The sequence below is a fragment of the Chrysemys picta genome, chromosome 2 (genome assembly GCF_011386835.1).
Source record: "Chrysemys picta bellii isolate R12L10 chromosome 2, ASM1138683v2, whole genome shotgun sequence".
In the NCBI taxonomy this organism is placed as follows: domain Eukaryota; kingdom Metazoa; phylum Chordata; order Testudines; family Emydidae; genus Chrysemys; species Chrysemys picta.
Window position 1 is genome coordinate 242,433,204 of NC_088792.1, and position 17,567 is coordinate 242,450,770.

At 38.1% G+C, this 17,567-nt stretch overlaps 1 protein-coding gene across 7 annotated transcripts in view; it reads left to right on the forward strand.

Moving 5' to 3' along the window:
• The window catches only part of LRRCC1 (leucine rich repeat and coiled-coil centrosomal protein 1), a 54,061-nt gene that overhangs the window by 16,486 nt on the left and 20,008 nt on the right, over positions 1-17,567 (forward strand). For 2 of the 7 annotated variants that reach the window (XM_065585856.1, XM_005299394.5), the window contains exons 2-10: positions 1,579-1,784; positions 2,217-2,282; positions 5,805-5,972; positions 8,762-8,931; positions 9,028-9,240; positions 10,751-10,953; positions 15,197-15,398; positions 15,996-16,144; positions 16,988-17,192. In XM_065585856.1, the coding sequence (XP_065441928.1) occupies positions 5,897-5,972; positions 8,762-8,931; positions 9,028-9,240; positions 10,751-10,953; positions 15,197-15,398; positions 15,996-16,144; positions 16,988-17,192 (1,218 nt within the window). In that variant the 5' untranslated portion in view covers positions 1,579-1,784; positions 2,217-2,282; positions 5,805-5,896. Of the gene's footprint in view, positions 1-1,578; positions 1,785-2,216; positions 2,283-5,804; positions 5,973-8,761; positions 8,932-9,027; positions 9,401-10,750; positions 10,954-15,196; positions 15,399-15,995; positions 16,145-16,987; positions 17,193-17,567 lie in introns of those variants that run through there. The other 5 variants (XM_065585857.1, XM_005299395.5, XM_008169420.3 and 2 more) reach the window with 5 other exon arrangements.

Genomic DNA, 17,567 nt, shown 5'->3' on the forward strand with positions numbered 1-17,567 from the left:
ACAGGAGCGGGGAGACGTGCTCCTGCTGGATAGTGTCCGCTTTGGCGACCCCCCAGGAGCGGGGCCTGCATGAGAAGGGCGTACTGGGCCCCGGTATTGCCAGTGCACTTTCAGAGCTCACCTACACTCGCAGGAAGGGGCAGAGCTGTGACGAGCCCTATTGGATTTGCCTTTTGTGTTCTTCGTGCATCCATTTCACATCCCCTTGCCATTTATTGTAGTCTGTCATTTATAGCGATTATGTGCTCCATTTTCCTGGACTGTATTTTAAAGAGTTTTCCATTGTACTAATTGTGTGACCTACACTGCCTGAGTTTCTGGATTAGAAATGCTGCACTTTCTGTTTAACACTTTAGCTCCAGTTAATATGTGCTCACGCTTAGATACTGTTGTCAACGTTACTTGAGCTACTCCATAATCTTTTATAGTGGGGTGTTAACGTAAATCCGCTTCTAAAAGTAAGCCGAGTAGCAAATCTTAAATCACTTTGCCTACAAAGATTGGTATCAAGTACATATTAAATATTAAAGTGCCTAAACAATAGCACATTTCTTTGCTTCACAGACTTGATAGTCTTTTAAAAACTTTTAGAAATAGAACCTCAGTATAAAAAGACCTAAGTCCTTCTACTTGAGCCTGGGCAATAACCTGGCTGTAGTCAAACAAACACGTTTGAACAGAGACAGAAATATGCTCTTTGAGGACAAAAACCAAGGCGGCAAGTTCTTTAGTACCCTAACTAAACTGTTCAGTTTTTCCTAATTGTCCACCACATTTAAGATGAGAGCATTGTAATTAATGTAGGTGGCTAGAACAGAATTTTTGTTTTAAGTATGTTTTTTATGAGAGACAGTGTGAGCAGTAGGCGTGGTCTACATGGAAAAAATTAGGTTGATTTAACTACAAGAGTTGGTTGTGAAAAATTCACACCCTATAGCAGAATAGTTAAGTTGATCTGAGGCTCCGTCTACACTAGAAACTTCAAACCGCTGCTCCCGCAGCAGCACTTTGAAGTGCAAGCGAGCGCTGCGAGAGAGGTCTCCCAGTGCTCCTGGTAATCCATCTCCACGACGGGAGTAACACCCCCCTGAGCGCAGCAAGTTTCAGTGCTGTAAAGTGGCAGTGCACCAGCACTGGGAGCTGTGTTCCTTGTGCAGGTGTTTGGTTTTGGTTTTGTGTAGAGAGAGAGCTCTCCCAGCACTGCGCCACAACCACACAAGACATGTTAAAGCACTGCCGCAGTAGCGCTTTAGTGTTGCCAGTGTAGACTAGCCCTCAGATACAGAAAAGGTCTACTAACTTTTAGCTTTTTGTGGGAAGGAGGGCTAAAGATACTGGTAAGTATAGTGGATTATTTTCAAGTTTAAATATTGAGAACCTTAAATGTAAGGCAGATTATTTTGATTTGCTATAGTACACTATTCTACTACTTGAATAAAATATTATTTTTTTAGATAGTGATGTGTAAAATTTGTGATTTGCACCCCTTAAAATGTTGGTTAATTTGAGATTTAGACATGTTTTATAAGTTAATTATCTTAAGACATCTTAATTAATACTGGGTATTTTCATTTATAGCTTGTTGGAGATAACTCTAAGTTCAGAACTTCACACAATCAACCTACATTGTAACCAAATCTCGAAGATTGAAGGGCTTGGCCACATCCAGAATTTGCAGCATTTAGACTTATCATCTAATCAAATAAATCAAATCGAAGGACTAAGTACCCTAACTAATCTTCGCACTTTAAATTTATCCTGTAATTTGATAACAAAAGTAGAGGGTTAGTATATTTTTTGTTTTCTTTCCCTTTAACATTTTATGTGCCTCTTCTGAAATAATTATGTTGAGGTTTGATTCAAGAAAGATCTTAAGCCTGTGATTGAAGTTAAGCATGTGCTTAAACCCCATTGAAGACAAAATCCCATATTACATATTGGATTAAATTGAAGAAATAATAAACAAATCATTCTAAAGGACATCATGGCACTATTTCCCAGTTGACTATTTAAAGTAGGTTAAAAAGTTTATTTTAAAACGTTGATCTTCATTCTTTTAAAATAATACCAACCACAGTGTATCATAATAAACATAGTTTATATTTGTCATTTATAGTGTCTAGTCTGTCTTCCTTATTTTACCAGTCAGGCATGTTTATCTCCTGAGTATTTTTTTTAAAGCTCTTGCACTAACTTTTTCCCCCCACTTTGTTTAGGACTGGAAAAGCTACATAATTTAACTAAACTGAATTTGTCATACAACCGCATACATGATCTTACTGGTAAGTGGATCTGGCAGTGATGTTTTCACAATTAATATAAAATATCTGACCAAATGTAGTCGCAAAGAACTAAAGGATAAGAAATGCAGGACATTGGATGTCTCAGGAATTTACTACAATTGGAATATGAAGCTTTTAATCTTTAGATCATAGGTTCAAATCCTGACTAGGTCACTACTGGCTGAAATTAATTACCATTTAACAATTAGGTGGCTAATGTGAAATGTATTAATAATTTTAAGAGAGAGGTGCACAGTCACTTGAACCACCATTTGCAATAGACTTATGTTCCTCTTGTTGGTAGTATCATCAGAGAGACCAAAGATTGTAGACATGTTTAAATACTTTTGCTGAAGCAGAGTGGGAATCTTGAGTTGCTTGGTGCTGTAACTGTGCTGTCAATCTTTCATGTACAATGAGCACTATATTCACTTTTAGAAAAACAAATACAAAATGTTTTAAACACGGGAGAGTTCAGAAATAGTACAGCAGGAAGGAGGCCTGGGTTTTATTTTCATTTCTGCCACTGTCTTGCTGTCGTAACTTCATGTGTAAAATGCAAATTCTTCCCAACTTGATAAAGCACTTCACGATATTCTGTATCTGGATATCACAATTCAGAGTGTTATTACCAGGAGAGTACTATCATAATAGTTCTGTTTTGTAAAACCTTTCATCTGAGGTTCCCAAATAACTTTTTTAATCACTTGCCCTCACAATACCCCTATGAGGTAGGCGTCCAACATTTTGCATATTTTAGGTACTTTTTGAACACAGAAGAGAACAGCCTCTCTGAAAATGAATTTTTAGGCTAGCTTCCTGGAGTAGACATCATATCTTATTTTTGGTCACCGCATGTAGGCAGCAAATTCAAAGTATATGCTGTTAACAGTAATATACAATGATAATGAGTCATATCAAGCTGTCTTGGCACTAAATAGAGAAAATGTTCCCAGTGGTGCTTGCAATATTTATCATCTACAAAACATATAAGCCTGACATCAACACACAAATGTATTTACACATGATATGTGTGTTGCCACTACTGTTGTGAGAGAACCATCATGAAATCTTTGCATTTAATTTTGTCTGCAGTGATGCACTCTTTGCTGGTGTAATGTCATTGTGTATGGAAATTGCAGACATAGCACCCCTGTCAGTTGAACTGACCTTCCCATCACAGTACCATAGTGATTTTCGATAAAACCACTGGGGGGGGGCAGAGCTGGACTTGGGGGGAGGGGGGAAGAGCTGGGGGGGGGGGGTTGGGCAGAGCCAGGCATGGGACCACTGGGTGACAGAGCAGGGATGGGGGTAGCGGGTGGGGGGCAGAGAAGGGAAGGAGCCAAGCTGGGCACAGGACCACTGGGGGGGCAGACTTGAGATCAGACTTGGGATTCAGCAGCTGCTGGTCCAACATCTGCAGCAAAGGCACTGGTAACCCCCCGCTGGGCACCAGCCGGGCTTTGTCTGGGGTCCGCCAGGGTGGAGAAGGGCAGGGTGGCTCTGAGAAGGGGAGGGTGTTGCAGTGACAGCACTGGGGCGGAGGAGGGGTGTATGGTTTTTAAAGCTATTTTGATTTGGGGCTGGTGGCTGTTCTTTGGGGTCATGTGGCTTATCTCATTAGGGGATTGTTGCTGGTATTTGGAGATGGGATGGGGTGATGGGATGATTGGAGATCAGGGCTTTGGAGATGAATTGGGGGTGAGGATGTGTTGCTATTGGACCCTTGTAGAGGAAACAGTGATGGAGTCTCACCAGAGGATTTATGTATGTTCAGTAATAATCCTGATGGATGCTCCATAACTGACCATTTTTAAATCAAGATTTAAAAAATCTGCTGTGGGAATTATTTTGGGCAAGTTCCATGGCCTGTGTTATGCAGGAGGTCAGACTCACTAGGTGATCACAATGGTCCCTTCTGGCCTTAGAATCTATGAATTACATATGTTCAACTAGGGATCACTTCGTCCTCTGTCAGCAGGTCAGCAGCAACTGAGGTATTACTCGGCAGGAACCATAAGCACAGTAGCTGATTATCTATGATGTGTTCTTGTACTAATAGGCAGTATTTAGACCTTGAGAACCAAAGACAAAATTTACATAAATGCAGTATTTTAGCATGCTTTCATTAGCTACCTTCACCTGTATTATGTTTGCAAATCTATATCCCACTGAAGAATATTTCACATTATTGTGAAATTTACCAGTATAGCAAATAACTATAGAAATAGCTTTGTGGTCTTCTGTCAGATGCTTGACATTCTTTTAATGAACTTCTTGTCAGTTTTTTTACTGTCTCTTTTTAATTAAACCTGTAGATTTGTAATCCTCACGCTTAATTTGGCCATGAATACTAAAATATATAATCCAGTGATGGAAACATGAATTAATATGTAGTCAGATGACACAGGGCTTACTATTACAAGCAACTTGCAGGATCATGACCCAAGTTTCACAACTGTGAGGCAAATGCAGACTACTTCTTAGGGTATGTCTACACTAGAAACTTAATTTACGACCATGCAGTAATTACTGTGTTGGTGCATGTCTATACTACCCTTCTTGGGTCAGTGGTGGGTGTCCTCACCAGGAGCACTGCCACCGACCTACAAGGGGCAGTGTGGGCAGCTGAGAGCCTGGTCTCTCAGTCCGCTCTCAGCTCCCTCCTGGAAGCCCGGCTGCCCAAAAGGCTCCTAGTGGGGCTCATGCCCCCCCCCCCCCCCCCCCGTTCCCCACCTTAGTGGCTTCAGATAGTACACATGCAGCGGAATTGGAGGTAGTGGCAACTAGACATGAGGGAGCACTGTTTTCACAGTGCTGAGCCTTGTCTTAGTAAGTTTCCTGTGCGATAGTGCTTGTGAGGGAGAGAAGAGGAGGAGTTGGTTGGGGTGGAATAGGGGGGAGCTACTGCTGAGTAAATTCCCATGAAGGATTGCATCCACTAAAGTAGCCTTCCTGGAGCTGCTCTATTATTGTACTATTTACAATGTCCATAGAAGTACATTAATTTTTTTAAAATTAAAACCTTTTCAGTGAACTATTTCCAAAATAAGAAGTGTGATTAGACTTATTTTTAGTCACATTTTTAATCCTACATATCTCTTTAAGGATTCATTTACACAATAAATATAACTTTTATTCTAAGTGCTGGCCCTAACTAGGCTGAATAGAGTGTAAACTGCAATCTTAGTAATGCACTTTGCATTTACTAAAATAGATCTTCAAGCAGAATATTCTCTATTTTTAAACAACTGATTTTTTTTTTTAAACTGACAATATAATCCCTTTTAAAAGTTACTTCTCAAAATTAACCTTAATGCAGTATTGTCTTATAATGGATAAATCTTGGGAGGGAAGTGGGGCAAATGTTGGATAATTTCAGGGTGTAAAATATTTTAAAGTATTTTTTTTTGTTGATAGCTTTCCTGTAAAATGCCATATACCAACTTAGGAAATGTTTGTTCTTAAATACTTATTTGTAATAGAAGTCACTGCTTTGTATTTTTCTAAATTTTACAGGATTTCTAGATCTTCGTGGAACCTGTCATAAAATTAGTCACATTGATCTCCACAGCAACTGCATAAGTAGTATTAACCATTTACTCCAATGTATGATGGGACTGCACTACTTGACCAGTCTTACTTTAGAAAAAAATGGAAAGGGCAATCCAGTCTGTGACACAACAGGTATGAATAATATACTAGATAATTACTTTGAACTCTAGTTACTGTCCAAACATCAGTGGCTTCTGTGTCTTGTAAACCTGTGATCTAGTTTCTGCAACTTGTAGCTTGATTCATAAATTATGGCCAGCCATCAAAAACCTAAATTCTGTCATACTGTGGTGACCTTTGTGATCAAATCTCTCTACTCCCTGATTCATTCTGTCAAAACCATTGAAGTTTTTCTTCTTTTCTACCTATACAATATACCATGCATGCTGAAAGTAGTCTTTTTTTTTTTTTTTTTTTTTTTTTTTTTTTTTTTTGTTACTATTATTTTTTGCTACATTTAAACATTAAGGCCTGATCAGAGAAACTGATTATTTTCAAGAGCAGCAGTTGTCAAAGGTCAGCTGAGAACTGGCTGGTCATCTGGTGCTGCCTGTTTTTGTTTCCAGCTGCGAAATAGCATTAAGACATCTAAACACATTAATTGGTGTAACAGGGATTTTAGTCAGTTGCAAATGGGCATAGAGGAGTTCTATGAAATAGTCTGTATTAAAATGTGGATCACACTGTGGACAAAATTTGAGAACTAAAAAAAATTTATCTTCAGGTCCTTAATAGAATTGTACCGGGGTGTTCTCAACATGTTCAGAAAAATGTCATGATATAACTAAAATATGACTCTGTTCTTCATGCTGGTGATGAGAGTGCTAATACTTAAGTTATCAGTTGTGCACGCATCTCATAAGGAATCAATTGTGATCCTCTAAGAACTAAGTTTGTCCCAATGTATTCAGTGGTACCATTTCAGGACACGGTGAGCCTGAACTAAAATTGTGAATTAAAAGAAATAATTAAACTTAATATGTAGTAGACTGATTAGGAAAAGGCATTTTTAAATATGACAGGATTAAACTGAAAATATTAGTACAGAAAGAATGCCTTGGATAAATGTTATGCTGATAATTTTGAGTCACACTTCAATTATCTTTAGCATGAAGGTGTTTATAACAATTGCCAGTAGTGAATACTATAGTTAAGGTTGAAAAAACAGTTTCTGTAGTATACATCTGGAACTGCAGGTTCATACTGTCCAAAATCTTATCTTCAGTCCAAACAGTGATCCATGTTTGGTTTCTGCACAGAGATGACATTTTTGGAAAGCTTGTGCAAAATCTGTGCCTTTGTTGCATTAAAAAAAAAAAAAAAATCAGTGATTTAAAAACAAAAACAAAAATTGAAAAAAATTGGATTTTTGTATTTGTTTTTTTATAAACCATTTGAAAATAAGACAAGCTATGTTAAAATCATTTAAATAAAAATGTAATATTAAAGCAGTACATGTTTGTTGCTGAAGTTGTAAAGGAAAGAAAATCAAACTGCTGGCTAAGTACTGAAGTCTCTGGAACCAGTTTGTTGAAGTGCTACATCAGCCTTTGACAGCAGTAGCTTCTTTGGCAGGTGCTAAGTGTCACAGTTTCAAGGAGTTACTCCACCTTCTGTGGTCTGCTCCAGGAATGCCCCTCAGGTTCCTCTGTCTGTCACTTCACTCTGGGCAGGGACCCACGTCCCACTCCTTTCTGAGCAGTGGTTTGAGGCTGCAGTACCCTTTCACTTCACTGTGTTTATTCCACACAGGCTTGACAAACATCCAGCCCCTGGACAGTGACAGGTTACTGGTAAAATATCTCTTTCAAAGTAGAGTATATTTATTTAAGTACAAAAGCATACAGAGAAAATGTACAGAACAGTAAGAGATGTAGATGAATACTAAACATATCACACATCAGTCTTATGGGGACCATGGCAGGTTTAATTCTTCCAGCTCTTCAGCAGGGCTAGGACACTCATGGACCACAGATCAGGTCTGTTTGTTGAATCCAAAAGGAAAGCCCCTCTGTCAGGTTAAATGAAGCCTTTATGCTCCAAAAACCTTTTGTTTGCTTGGGCCTCTGGTACCTGTTTGAACAGTGTATATATATCAATCACCCCAAGGGTGATCCTTCTCTGGAGCTGTGTACAATCCCAGAGACTGCAGTAATCACCCCATGCTGTTTTTAGTTCCTGGAAGAGCTGTGGTAAAGCTCCCCTGTGGAGTGAAATAATTCCTAACCCACAATGTTTCACAAAATAGTCATATATTTAATATAAACTTAATACAAAGATAATATATCTGGTTGCAGTATCTGTTACACAGAGAATATTTTCTTCATTTCAGTTTATTTAACTAGTTCAAGTCAATGACTAGTTTATTGAAAGTTAAGAAATTTATTGGGAGTTGAAAAAAGCAGGAAAGCTTGTTTTTCCTCTTCCAATCGGTGAATAAAGAGATGAGATTCACTAGGTCTGAAATCTTAAAGGAGATTGTTTCTAGTCACCATCACTTCAGCTCCCCAACAACAGATAAACCAATTGAATTTATTAAGCAAAAGGAAGTATTATCAAAATACATCTTGTATTTTTTCTTACATATCCAGGACATACAAGGTAGTTTTATTCAATCCTCATGCAAACATTGGTGTAGCATGCGTACACTGGGGTTTGCCCAGTGCAGCTACATCACTGTAGCTACAACAATGCAAAAAAAAAAAAGCCCAATATGGTTAAGGCTTCAATTATCAACCTCCTGGAGGATTTTGTTCTATAATGTTTCCTGTTGACTGGCTGCTTTATACTGGGGGAAGGCATTTGTGGCTCTTGCTTTTAATGTTGTCTATTTTACTTCTAATAGAAGGCGTGGTGCCTAGAATCTGGCAGGCATCTTTTATATTTAAATTGAAATAAATTTATGAATAATTCACCTAAAGGTTACAGAGAGATCATCCTTCAGACTTTGCCTCAGCTAACAGTCCTTGATGGAAGGAATGTATTTGGTGAACCAGTAAACTTGAAAGAAGAGAATTCATCAGATTTGCAATGTTTAGAAGGTCTCTTGGATTGTTTGGTTTCATCCAGTCCCCCCTGCCATGAAGAACAGGTGCTCTCACTGCTATTTTTCAAGTGTAAAAACTGTACTAACTTAATTATTGCTATGTTGGATATAATTATTGAATGTCTTTTTTATTTATTTAAGAGTTGTGTTAACTTGCGAGTGATCACCCCTCATATTGATAAGGTGTTAGCTCAGTTTCGACAACGTGCAAGCATACCAACACAAAGTACCTTCAGTTCTTCTTCAGAACCAGTCTCCTCTTCAGAACCAGAAAGGGCTAAAATTGATAATGACTTATACAGTGAGATGAGGATCAAAAAACTAGAGGATCAAATTTCACAGCTCTTGCAGAAGGTAACTAGTCTTAAGGTACATCACATTTACACAAAAAGGCCTTTTTTTTTATGTTTCAGATGTGCATCTGTGATAAAAATCCAGGCCTTGCTGGCTGATGTCGGTGTGGCAGAGTGAGGAGAGAAATGTGTATATTAATGTGTGCACACTAATTTTAGAGGTAATCAGATGCCATAAGTGATGAAGGGACAATATAAGAACATTCGTAAACTTGAAAAACTGTAGACAATACTTACAACAGATCATAGGAATTTGCATACTGGATCAAATGTGTGGTCCATGTAGTCCATTATGCTGTCTGTTATCTGATCATGTTGGGTATGAAGTTAATATTTTTCTTTAATCCTTTGACACATGCCACAAAGCAGTCAGAAATATGAAAAGTGATAAAATCCTAGCACTGTGAAAGTTAATAATGCTACAAAATAATGGTCCAATTGGTTTGAATTTACCTTTGGGGGAGGGCGGGATATTTTCCAGTGTATAGTGGTGGTTGTTTTTTGTTTTGTTTTTATAATGGTAGTACATGGTGTCCCTGGCATATTTATAAGATCTTGACTAAATGCACACAAGCAATAGATGCAGTTGTTTTCCATGTCCACCAAGGGTAGGACTAGAACTAATTTGCAGCAAGGGAGATTTCCAGTAAATGTTAGGACCGCTTTCCTAACTATAAGGATAATTTAGCAATGGAGCAGGCTGTCATTGGTGGCTTTTAAGAATAAGTTAGCCCCTCACAGACAAAATGTTTGTCTAGGTATGTTTAATTCTGCCTCAGTGCGAAGGGGATGGAGTAGATTACCTCTAGAGGTTCCTTCCAGCCTTACATTTCTATGATCTCTGGTTATGAACAAACTTGGTAAAATAAATTAATACATAAGGTGCTGTCTGACACCTACATCTGTAGAGAGTTGAACCAGTATAGTTTCACAGGGCATGATTTGGGGGCACCTTTTGTTCAATGCTGGGCCCTAATCCTCAGAAGATGGGATGAACTAAAATAGAGGGTCTTCAGTTTTGTAGATCCTCCATCCTGATGTGGGAGCAAATTATTAGTGTACTTTATTCCCATGTTTATGTTTATAACTTTGTTGTCAGATAACTTCATATTGGGGATTATTTTTTTTTCCTTCCATGTGAACAGAAAATAGTTAAGAGTTTTAACTATTCCTTATGAGAAACTACTTTTTAACAACCTTCCTTGGTAACTGCAAAAGTTTCAAAGAATGAGTAAGCAATTACACATGATCTGGCACACTGTTCTGCCAGCATAGCTAGATTTCCTGCCTGGAAAGGAAAGGCTGAAATGGTTGGCTGACAAAGGGGGAGAAATGTAGCTAATTAGCTAGAGTCTGTGGAATCTTCATTAGTTAATCTACTTCTATCAAAGCCATTTCATAAACCCTAATCCTTCAAAGTAGATTTGAAAAAAATCACTTAAGTAACTTTTTTTTTATTTTATTTTATTTATTTTTTAGACTAACAACTTTTTACTTGTTTTTGTTCTTAGGTGTCTAATTGTTCAAGAACAGGCACTCCTTTGAAAGTTCTTAAAGCAAAGAGAGACACTGATCTGACTTCTGAGAGTGAGTGTGAAAGTGGAAAAGAGAACAACAGAAAGGTGGCTAAAAGAAGCAAGATCCCTAATTATTGTAAATCTACTTTGTCTACTAAGCACCATGCTAATCATCTGAAAGGCAAAATAACTGACAGGTACTTTCAGATCGGACACAAAAATATCCAAAAGGTTTTAAAAGATTGAGTACTTCCTGAATTAATTTAGCTCTAACTTGAAATTTTGTATTTGAGGTGATAAAGGTGCTTGATGCCTGTAGTGATGATTTTTATAGCATTAATGAAGTTCCCAGTTTTTAGAAATTTCATTCATGTTCTATTGGTTAGTGCAATGTTTCCTAAACTTCTGAAAGCTTTTCCTCTTCAGGAAAATATAATCAATTAACCAGCTGTTGTGTTTTTCCTGTAACCCCATCAGGGTTGGGGTTTTTTGTTTGATGGTTTAGTTGTTTTTGTTTTTTATCTCCATATTCTGCCTCTTTTTTCCTAATATTAGTCTTTCATGCCCTCCACTTTGAGAAATGATGGGGTAGATTGGTGCAGATTTTAATTTGTTTACTTTTTTTTTTTTTTTACATGCTTTGCATAGTGAATGGTTAATTAACGAAGTTGACACCTGAAATATCCTCACTGGCATCTGAGTTAACTCCCATTTAAATGAACAGGACAGTTCATATCACATATTGCTTTAGGCTCCATGAAAACTCAAGCAGACATTGCTGCACTGATGTACTTGTCATGTTTTTGAAGGTTCTCCATAACCATGACAACCAAAGACATTTTTTTAATGAAAGCTCAGACTTTGATGAAACGAATGTAGTCTGTCCATACATCCCTGGATAGTCCTTTGTGCTTCCCACAGAGGGTCATGTCCAATACTGTGGGAAGTATTGAATTAGTAGATGGCTGTGATGACAGATTGTATTGAACTCTGTTTTTCCTTCAATACATGCAGTACTTCCCTTTAAAAGTAAAACACTGTGGACAGAGTGATACTTAATTGCTGTAACAAATGTGCTGATGAACCAAAATACTATAACTTCTAAAGTAACCCCACATGAAGGCAAAGAATCTTCCTTTCAGTGCTGCCTTTGATCATTGGAACTTTCAGTTATGCTTGTAAGAAAATGTCAGTGTAGGTCAGACATCATACTTTAGAACCTACTTGATTTTTACAGGAGGGCAATTTCTAAGTATGCTAGGACATTCTCAAGATAATTGAAAATCACAAAGTGAAAATATGATACATTTAATAAATGGATACAGAACACTTGGAAGGTTCAAGAGCAGTGGTGCTCAGCCTATGGGCTGCTTGCAGCCCAATCAGCACATAGCTGCGGCCCATGTGACAACCTCAGGGTCATACAGGTAGTATATATATATTGTGGTTGCAGCTCACATAACCCATCGAGAGCTGCATATGTGGCCCGCCATGGTAAATAGGTTGAGAACCACTGTTCAAGAGCATAAATATTAATTTACCAAAATACTGTAACTGTGTGATAAGTCTTACATGTTTATAGTGTATTTCATCGAAGGATCCCAAAGCATTTTACAAACTAGGTCCTGATCCTGCAACTGTGTCCTCAGAGCTTCATTGAAATGACTGGGCTTCCATGTAGATGGAATTGTAGATTCAACACCAGTATTGTTTCACCGATGACTTAAGTGCTGTCACATAAAATACAACATTTCACAAAACCATTTTAGCAAAGGAAACAAGAATATTTTATCCAGTTGAAACTTGGAGCTGCAGATGGTCATAATTCGTCAAAATGTTCTGCTTACTGGGGCTGCTGTTAAAGATCCTATGGCATACTAACTTCCTAGAAAGTAGGCTTGTAGAAAAAGAACCAAACATTGCGGGTGTTCTTACTCTAGCTTTTTTCTAGTGCTTAAAACCAAGTAATGTACATATATTTAGAAAGGTTAAATGGAGTGACCCATACAACTTTAGGTTTGTTAGTCTGATGCTGATCCTAAACAAAATCATAGAAAGATTGGTATAGGTTGCAGTCCACTTTAAAAAAAGCAAAACATTGCGATTAATGTTAGTTGATATGACCTTATGGAGAATAGGTCTTGTCTAACTTGACAGCATTTTTGATGAGTTTACAAGTTTGATAAAGGTAACTGCTGACAAACTATGTGAAAGATTTAACTTTGTATTGTGCAACATTCTGATTTGGGGAGGAATTAATACTATACAAAAATCAAACTGGCCTAACTGAAAGTTCAAAAAGAAACTAAGGCCATGTCTTCACTACGGAACTAAATCAGCACTGCTGCAATTGATGCAGTGGCATCAATTTAGTAGGTCTGGTGAAGACCCATTAAGTCGATGGGAGAACACTCTCCCATCAATTTCTGTACTCCACCTCCCCTAAAAGACTAAGGTAAGTCGGCAGGAGCGCGTCTCCAGCCGACACAGCACAGTATGGCCTAAGGGGGGGGAAGGAAGCACGAAGTTTCTTGGCCCAGTGTTATTTATTATCTCTTTCAATTATATGAAAGAAAATATAAAATCACTGCTGGTTAAATTTGTAGATGATACAAAAATTGGTGCTTTATCATTTACTACTCACTAATTAGTTATACAGAGCTACCTATCGCCTGTTAAGCTGGTTCATTTGGACAACATGGTTTAACTTAGCCAATTGTAAGGTCATGCATTTAGAAACAAAGAATGTAGGTCAAAATTTTGGGACTTTATTCTGGAAAGCGGAGACTTTGCTAAGGACTGCAAGTTCAGGACAGTTAACCATTTTCTGTAATAACTCCACTTACAGTAAAAGGTTAAATAGCACTAGTTTATGACTTCACATGGAAATAGTTGGCTGTTAGTATTTGTTTCTCTTGTATTTACCCCTTTCTATGATTCATACATATATTTTTTTAAAACAGTATTCTTTTCTTATGTTAAGGTATTTGTAACCCACATGTTGGAAATCAAATTGGTTATTGATTCATCTGTGGCTTGTGAATAATATAACTTCCACAGTTAGTAATTCTTTGGATTTCACTAAGAATGAGTAAATTTTGATTTTTTTGGAGCCCAAGAATAGATTATTTCAAAACTGTTTCCAGAATCTTGACTAATCAAAAGGTCACAGAAAACCTAATCAGTATTCTGCAATAACTCAATTGCTGACATTTTATCTATGTACCAAGCATCCGGGTAGACTGCTTATATACCTTAATATATGTGTACTTACATTTATTTATACTTTGTGGTCCTTAGTTTTTCTTTATCATCACACATTTTAAATCCTATGTTCTTGCTTTTTCTCTCCTGCCTAAGGAAGGGGATGTGTGTGTGTTTTTTGTTTGTTTGTTTGTTTTTTTAAACAAACCAAAGAAACCCCCACTACTGCTGTGTCAAAACCTTTCCTTGGGTCACTGTACAAACTAAAAATGTGGATTTCCCCCCCACACACCCCAACTTGACCTCCCCCTTATTTTTGTGAACAAAGAAACAAATGATTAGACTCATTCATGTGATTCTATGTAGGCCACCATTTACTTTTTCTGTCTCTGTCCTTGCCAAATACTTGTTTCTCTTCCTTGCCTATTGAGCAATCCCCATTTAGGACCCCAAAAGATACTTGTATCTACTACTTGAACTGGATTTGACCCTAACGTCCTCCTCTACACCTTTATGGAATGGAAGGCTACTATGCTGCTGCAATGGTCCTTGCCCAGTTGTTAGATCTTCAACAATGAGTGAATACTCCTTCCGCTTTTAGTGGCTGTACTGAAGCACCTGTCTGAGAGTATGTCCACACTTCAAGCTCGGGGGTGTAATTCCCAGCCTGAAGAGACTCGCTCATGCTAGCTCTGATCGAGCTAGCACACTAAGTAGAATGTAGTAGGAGCAGCGGGAGGGGCCAGCTGCCCTGATATGTGCCTGTCATCTTGGATAATAACTACTTTTCGTGTCTGATGATCACTATACTTGCCAGCTTTTTAATTATGTCTTAGTGTCATTGTCATGCTAACTGTGAGATATAAAAAGTGAAATTTAGAATGTAGTTTAATACCAATGGTCTGATCTTAAAATCAAACCCCTGAAATTCTCTTACTACATTTAGATTGACAGAGTTTCTATAGACAACCATTAAATGGCTTTCAAAATAACATATCCATGAGTACTGCATATTTTTACAGTTAACCTTCTAATTATAATTGTCATTTCCCATTCTGTTTAGAATTCGTTCCCCTAAATTTAGATGTGCAGTTCAGTATAGTTCTCTTCCAGCTTCTAATATCATTAGATGTTGTTTTCTGATATAGGAGCTTCTGACACTTGATGTCATTAGTGTGTAAAGAGACATTTAACTTTGTACACTTCTTAAGTACATTAACTTTTCTACCACTTCAGGGGAGAGGAGCAGAATTCCTTAAAGCTGAAGTGTCTGCATTCTCAAATGAAAGAGAACTCTTCTTGTGTAAATTCAGCTTCAGAAACGCCAGACTTGGAAGTAGTGGAAAAATCAGCCAAGAAGTTGATGGGAAGACCAAAGAGTCAAATAAGAAAAACAGAAGACGTGAATTCAAGTACTGCAGAGGAATCCACTTACAGGGTATGTTTTTACTTGCAATAAAGTAAATGTAATTTTCACCTGCAGTAGAGCAAGTGTGAATACAAATGTTGCCCAAGGAAAATTCTAAAATGAGTTATGAGTAGGATCATGTTGCTAAACTATTTTGTAAAAGTAGTGAAGTTTTTTTAATAATAATAAAAATTAAAACAAACTTTTTAACAACATATTACTACGCATTTTGTGTTGTAATAAATTGTTAATGGTCACCTCTGCCAGAAAAGACTACTTCTACAAATTTATGGTCTGCCAGGATAAATCCTTCTACTGATAAGTAGAAGACAATAAAAAGCAAAGCCATAATGATATAACCCTCCTATACACGTCAGCTGGCTGGGCCGGTGATTCTGTTAAGCTTTCCTACCTCAAGCAGATGAATGCATGGACTGGCTGGCTGGACTAGATGTCTTGCTGTGTTCTATTTACTCAATATTCTTTTGCTTACTTTGGTCTTCCATCAGCTTCCTGAAAGTACAAACAATTTTTATAAGCACTATTAACATAATTAAGCAGAAGAGCCAATCATTTTGTTAAACTTGAAGGTTTCAGAATGTGGGTTTTTAATATATTTTTGTTCAGGCATTAGTTCAAGAACTGGATCAGGAGAAAGAGAAGAGGTGGAAAGCTGAACAAGCTGAAAAGAAACTGAAAGACTATATCAAAGAACTGCAGAAACAGTCAAAAGAAGACAAGGATATTCAGAGTATGGCTGTGTACACTACAGACAGGTAAAGGAAAAAGATGTTTAATCCAAGGCACACTGCTTATGTGGCTTAGAGAAATGAGGAAAGAGTTAAGCAGTAAACTTTCAAAATAATATATATAGGGAATAATACCAGGACTTCAGTTGATTGGTTTACAGTGAAATCCCCTCTTTGAAAGTGTGTTCCTCGGTCTTTTCTGTCCTCCAAATGGACAAAGTGGCTCTCGAATGGGTTCTTTCCTCCCTGTGCCAGTCCTGAATGAAAGAAAATACCCAGCCATTTCAAAGTAAACAGTTTTTAACATCTAGACTAGCATAGGTCATCTCATCCAAAAGCCTCAGGGGGCTGCAGGCGCATGTTGGTCCCTTCTGGGAGCAGTGTGGGGCCCAGGGTAGGCAGGGAGCCTGTCTTTAGCCTCGCTGCGCCTGCCACCGACCGGGAGCCACCAGAGGTAAGTTCCCCCTCCAGGAGCCACCACCCCATACCCCCTCCTGCACCCCAACACTCTGTCCCAGCCTGGAACTTCCTTCTGCACCCAAACTCCCTCCTAGAGCTTGCACCCCAACCCCCTGCCCCTGGCTCAGCCCAGAGCCCCCTCCCACACTGCAAACTCCTCACAAACCCCAACCCCCTACCCCAGCCCGGTGAAAGTTAGTGAGGGTGGAGGGGAACAAGCGACAGAGGTGTGGGGGGGGGAGAGGGGGGGAGGGTAAATGGGAGTGAACGGGGCTTTGGGGAAGGGGCGGGGTAGATCCTGGGTTGCCCTTTAGTTTCAAAAAGTGATCTTGGGTGTAAAAAGGTTGGAGACCACTGTTTTAGTAAATATAATTAAGAGGGGAATGTACTTGTTATTGCACTAATGTTTAGGTTAAAGGAACTGATTTTGAGAGAGAGAAATACAAAAACAGGACTGCAAGCTGATATCCAGCAATTGAAGGATGAAACTGAAAGACTTACCAATGAGTTAAATCAAGCAAGAAATAAAGAGGAAGATCAGCGAAAGGCTCTACAAACTTTAGAAGAAACATTATCCAAGATGGAGACACAAAGAGTACAGCAACAAGCAACGGGGGTATATATTTAGCATTGGTTGCCTATAATAATGGGATGGCATCTAATAAGCAGATAAAAATACTGAAGAGCCCCTAAAAAATGTCACAAGTCTCAATTTGTTTTTTAATTTTAGTCTTTACTGTGAAAATAAATCTTTGATTAAATATGCAATTTTAATTACTGTTCTTTCAAATTTAAAGAATGGGCAGGCAATAAAGTATTACCCATGTATCTTATAATACAAGTTTAAGGGTCAATCACTTCTTGACTCAATGGTGGGGGGGTTTTTTGTTGTTGTTTTTCCCCCGAACAGTATGTGTTAATGAAAAGAGGCTTGTAAATAACGTAAAAATATGAATTCTTTAAATTGATAAAACAGGCCTTAACAGTCATA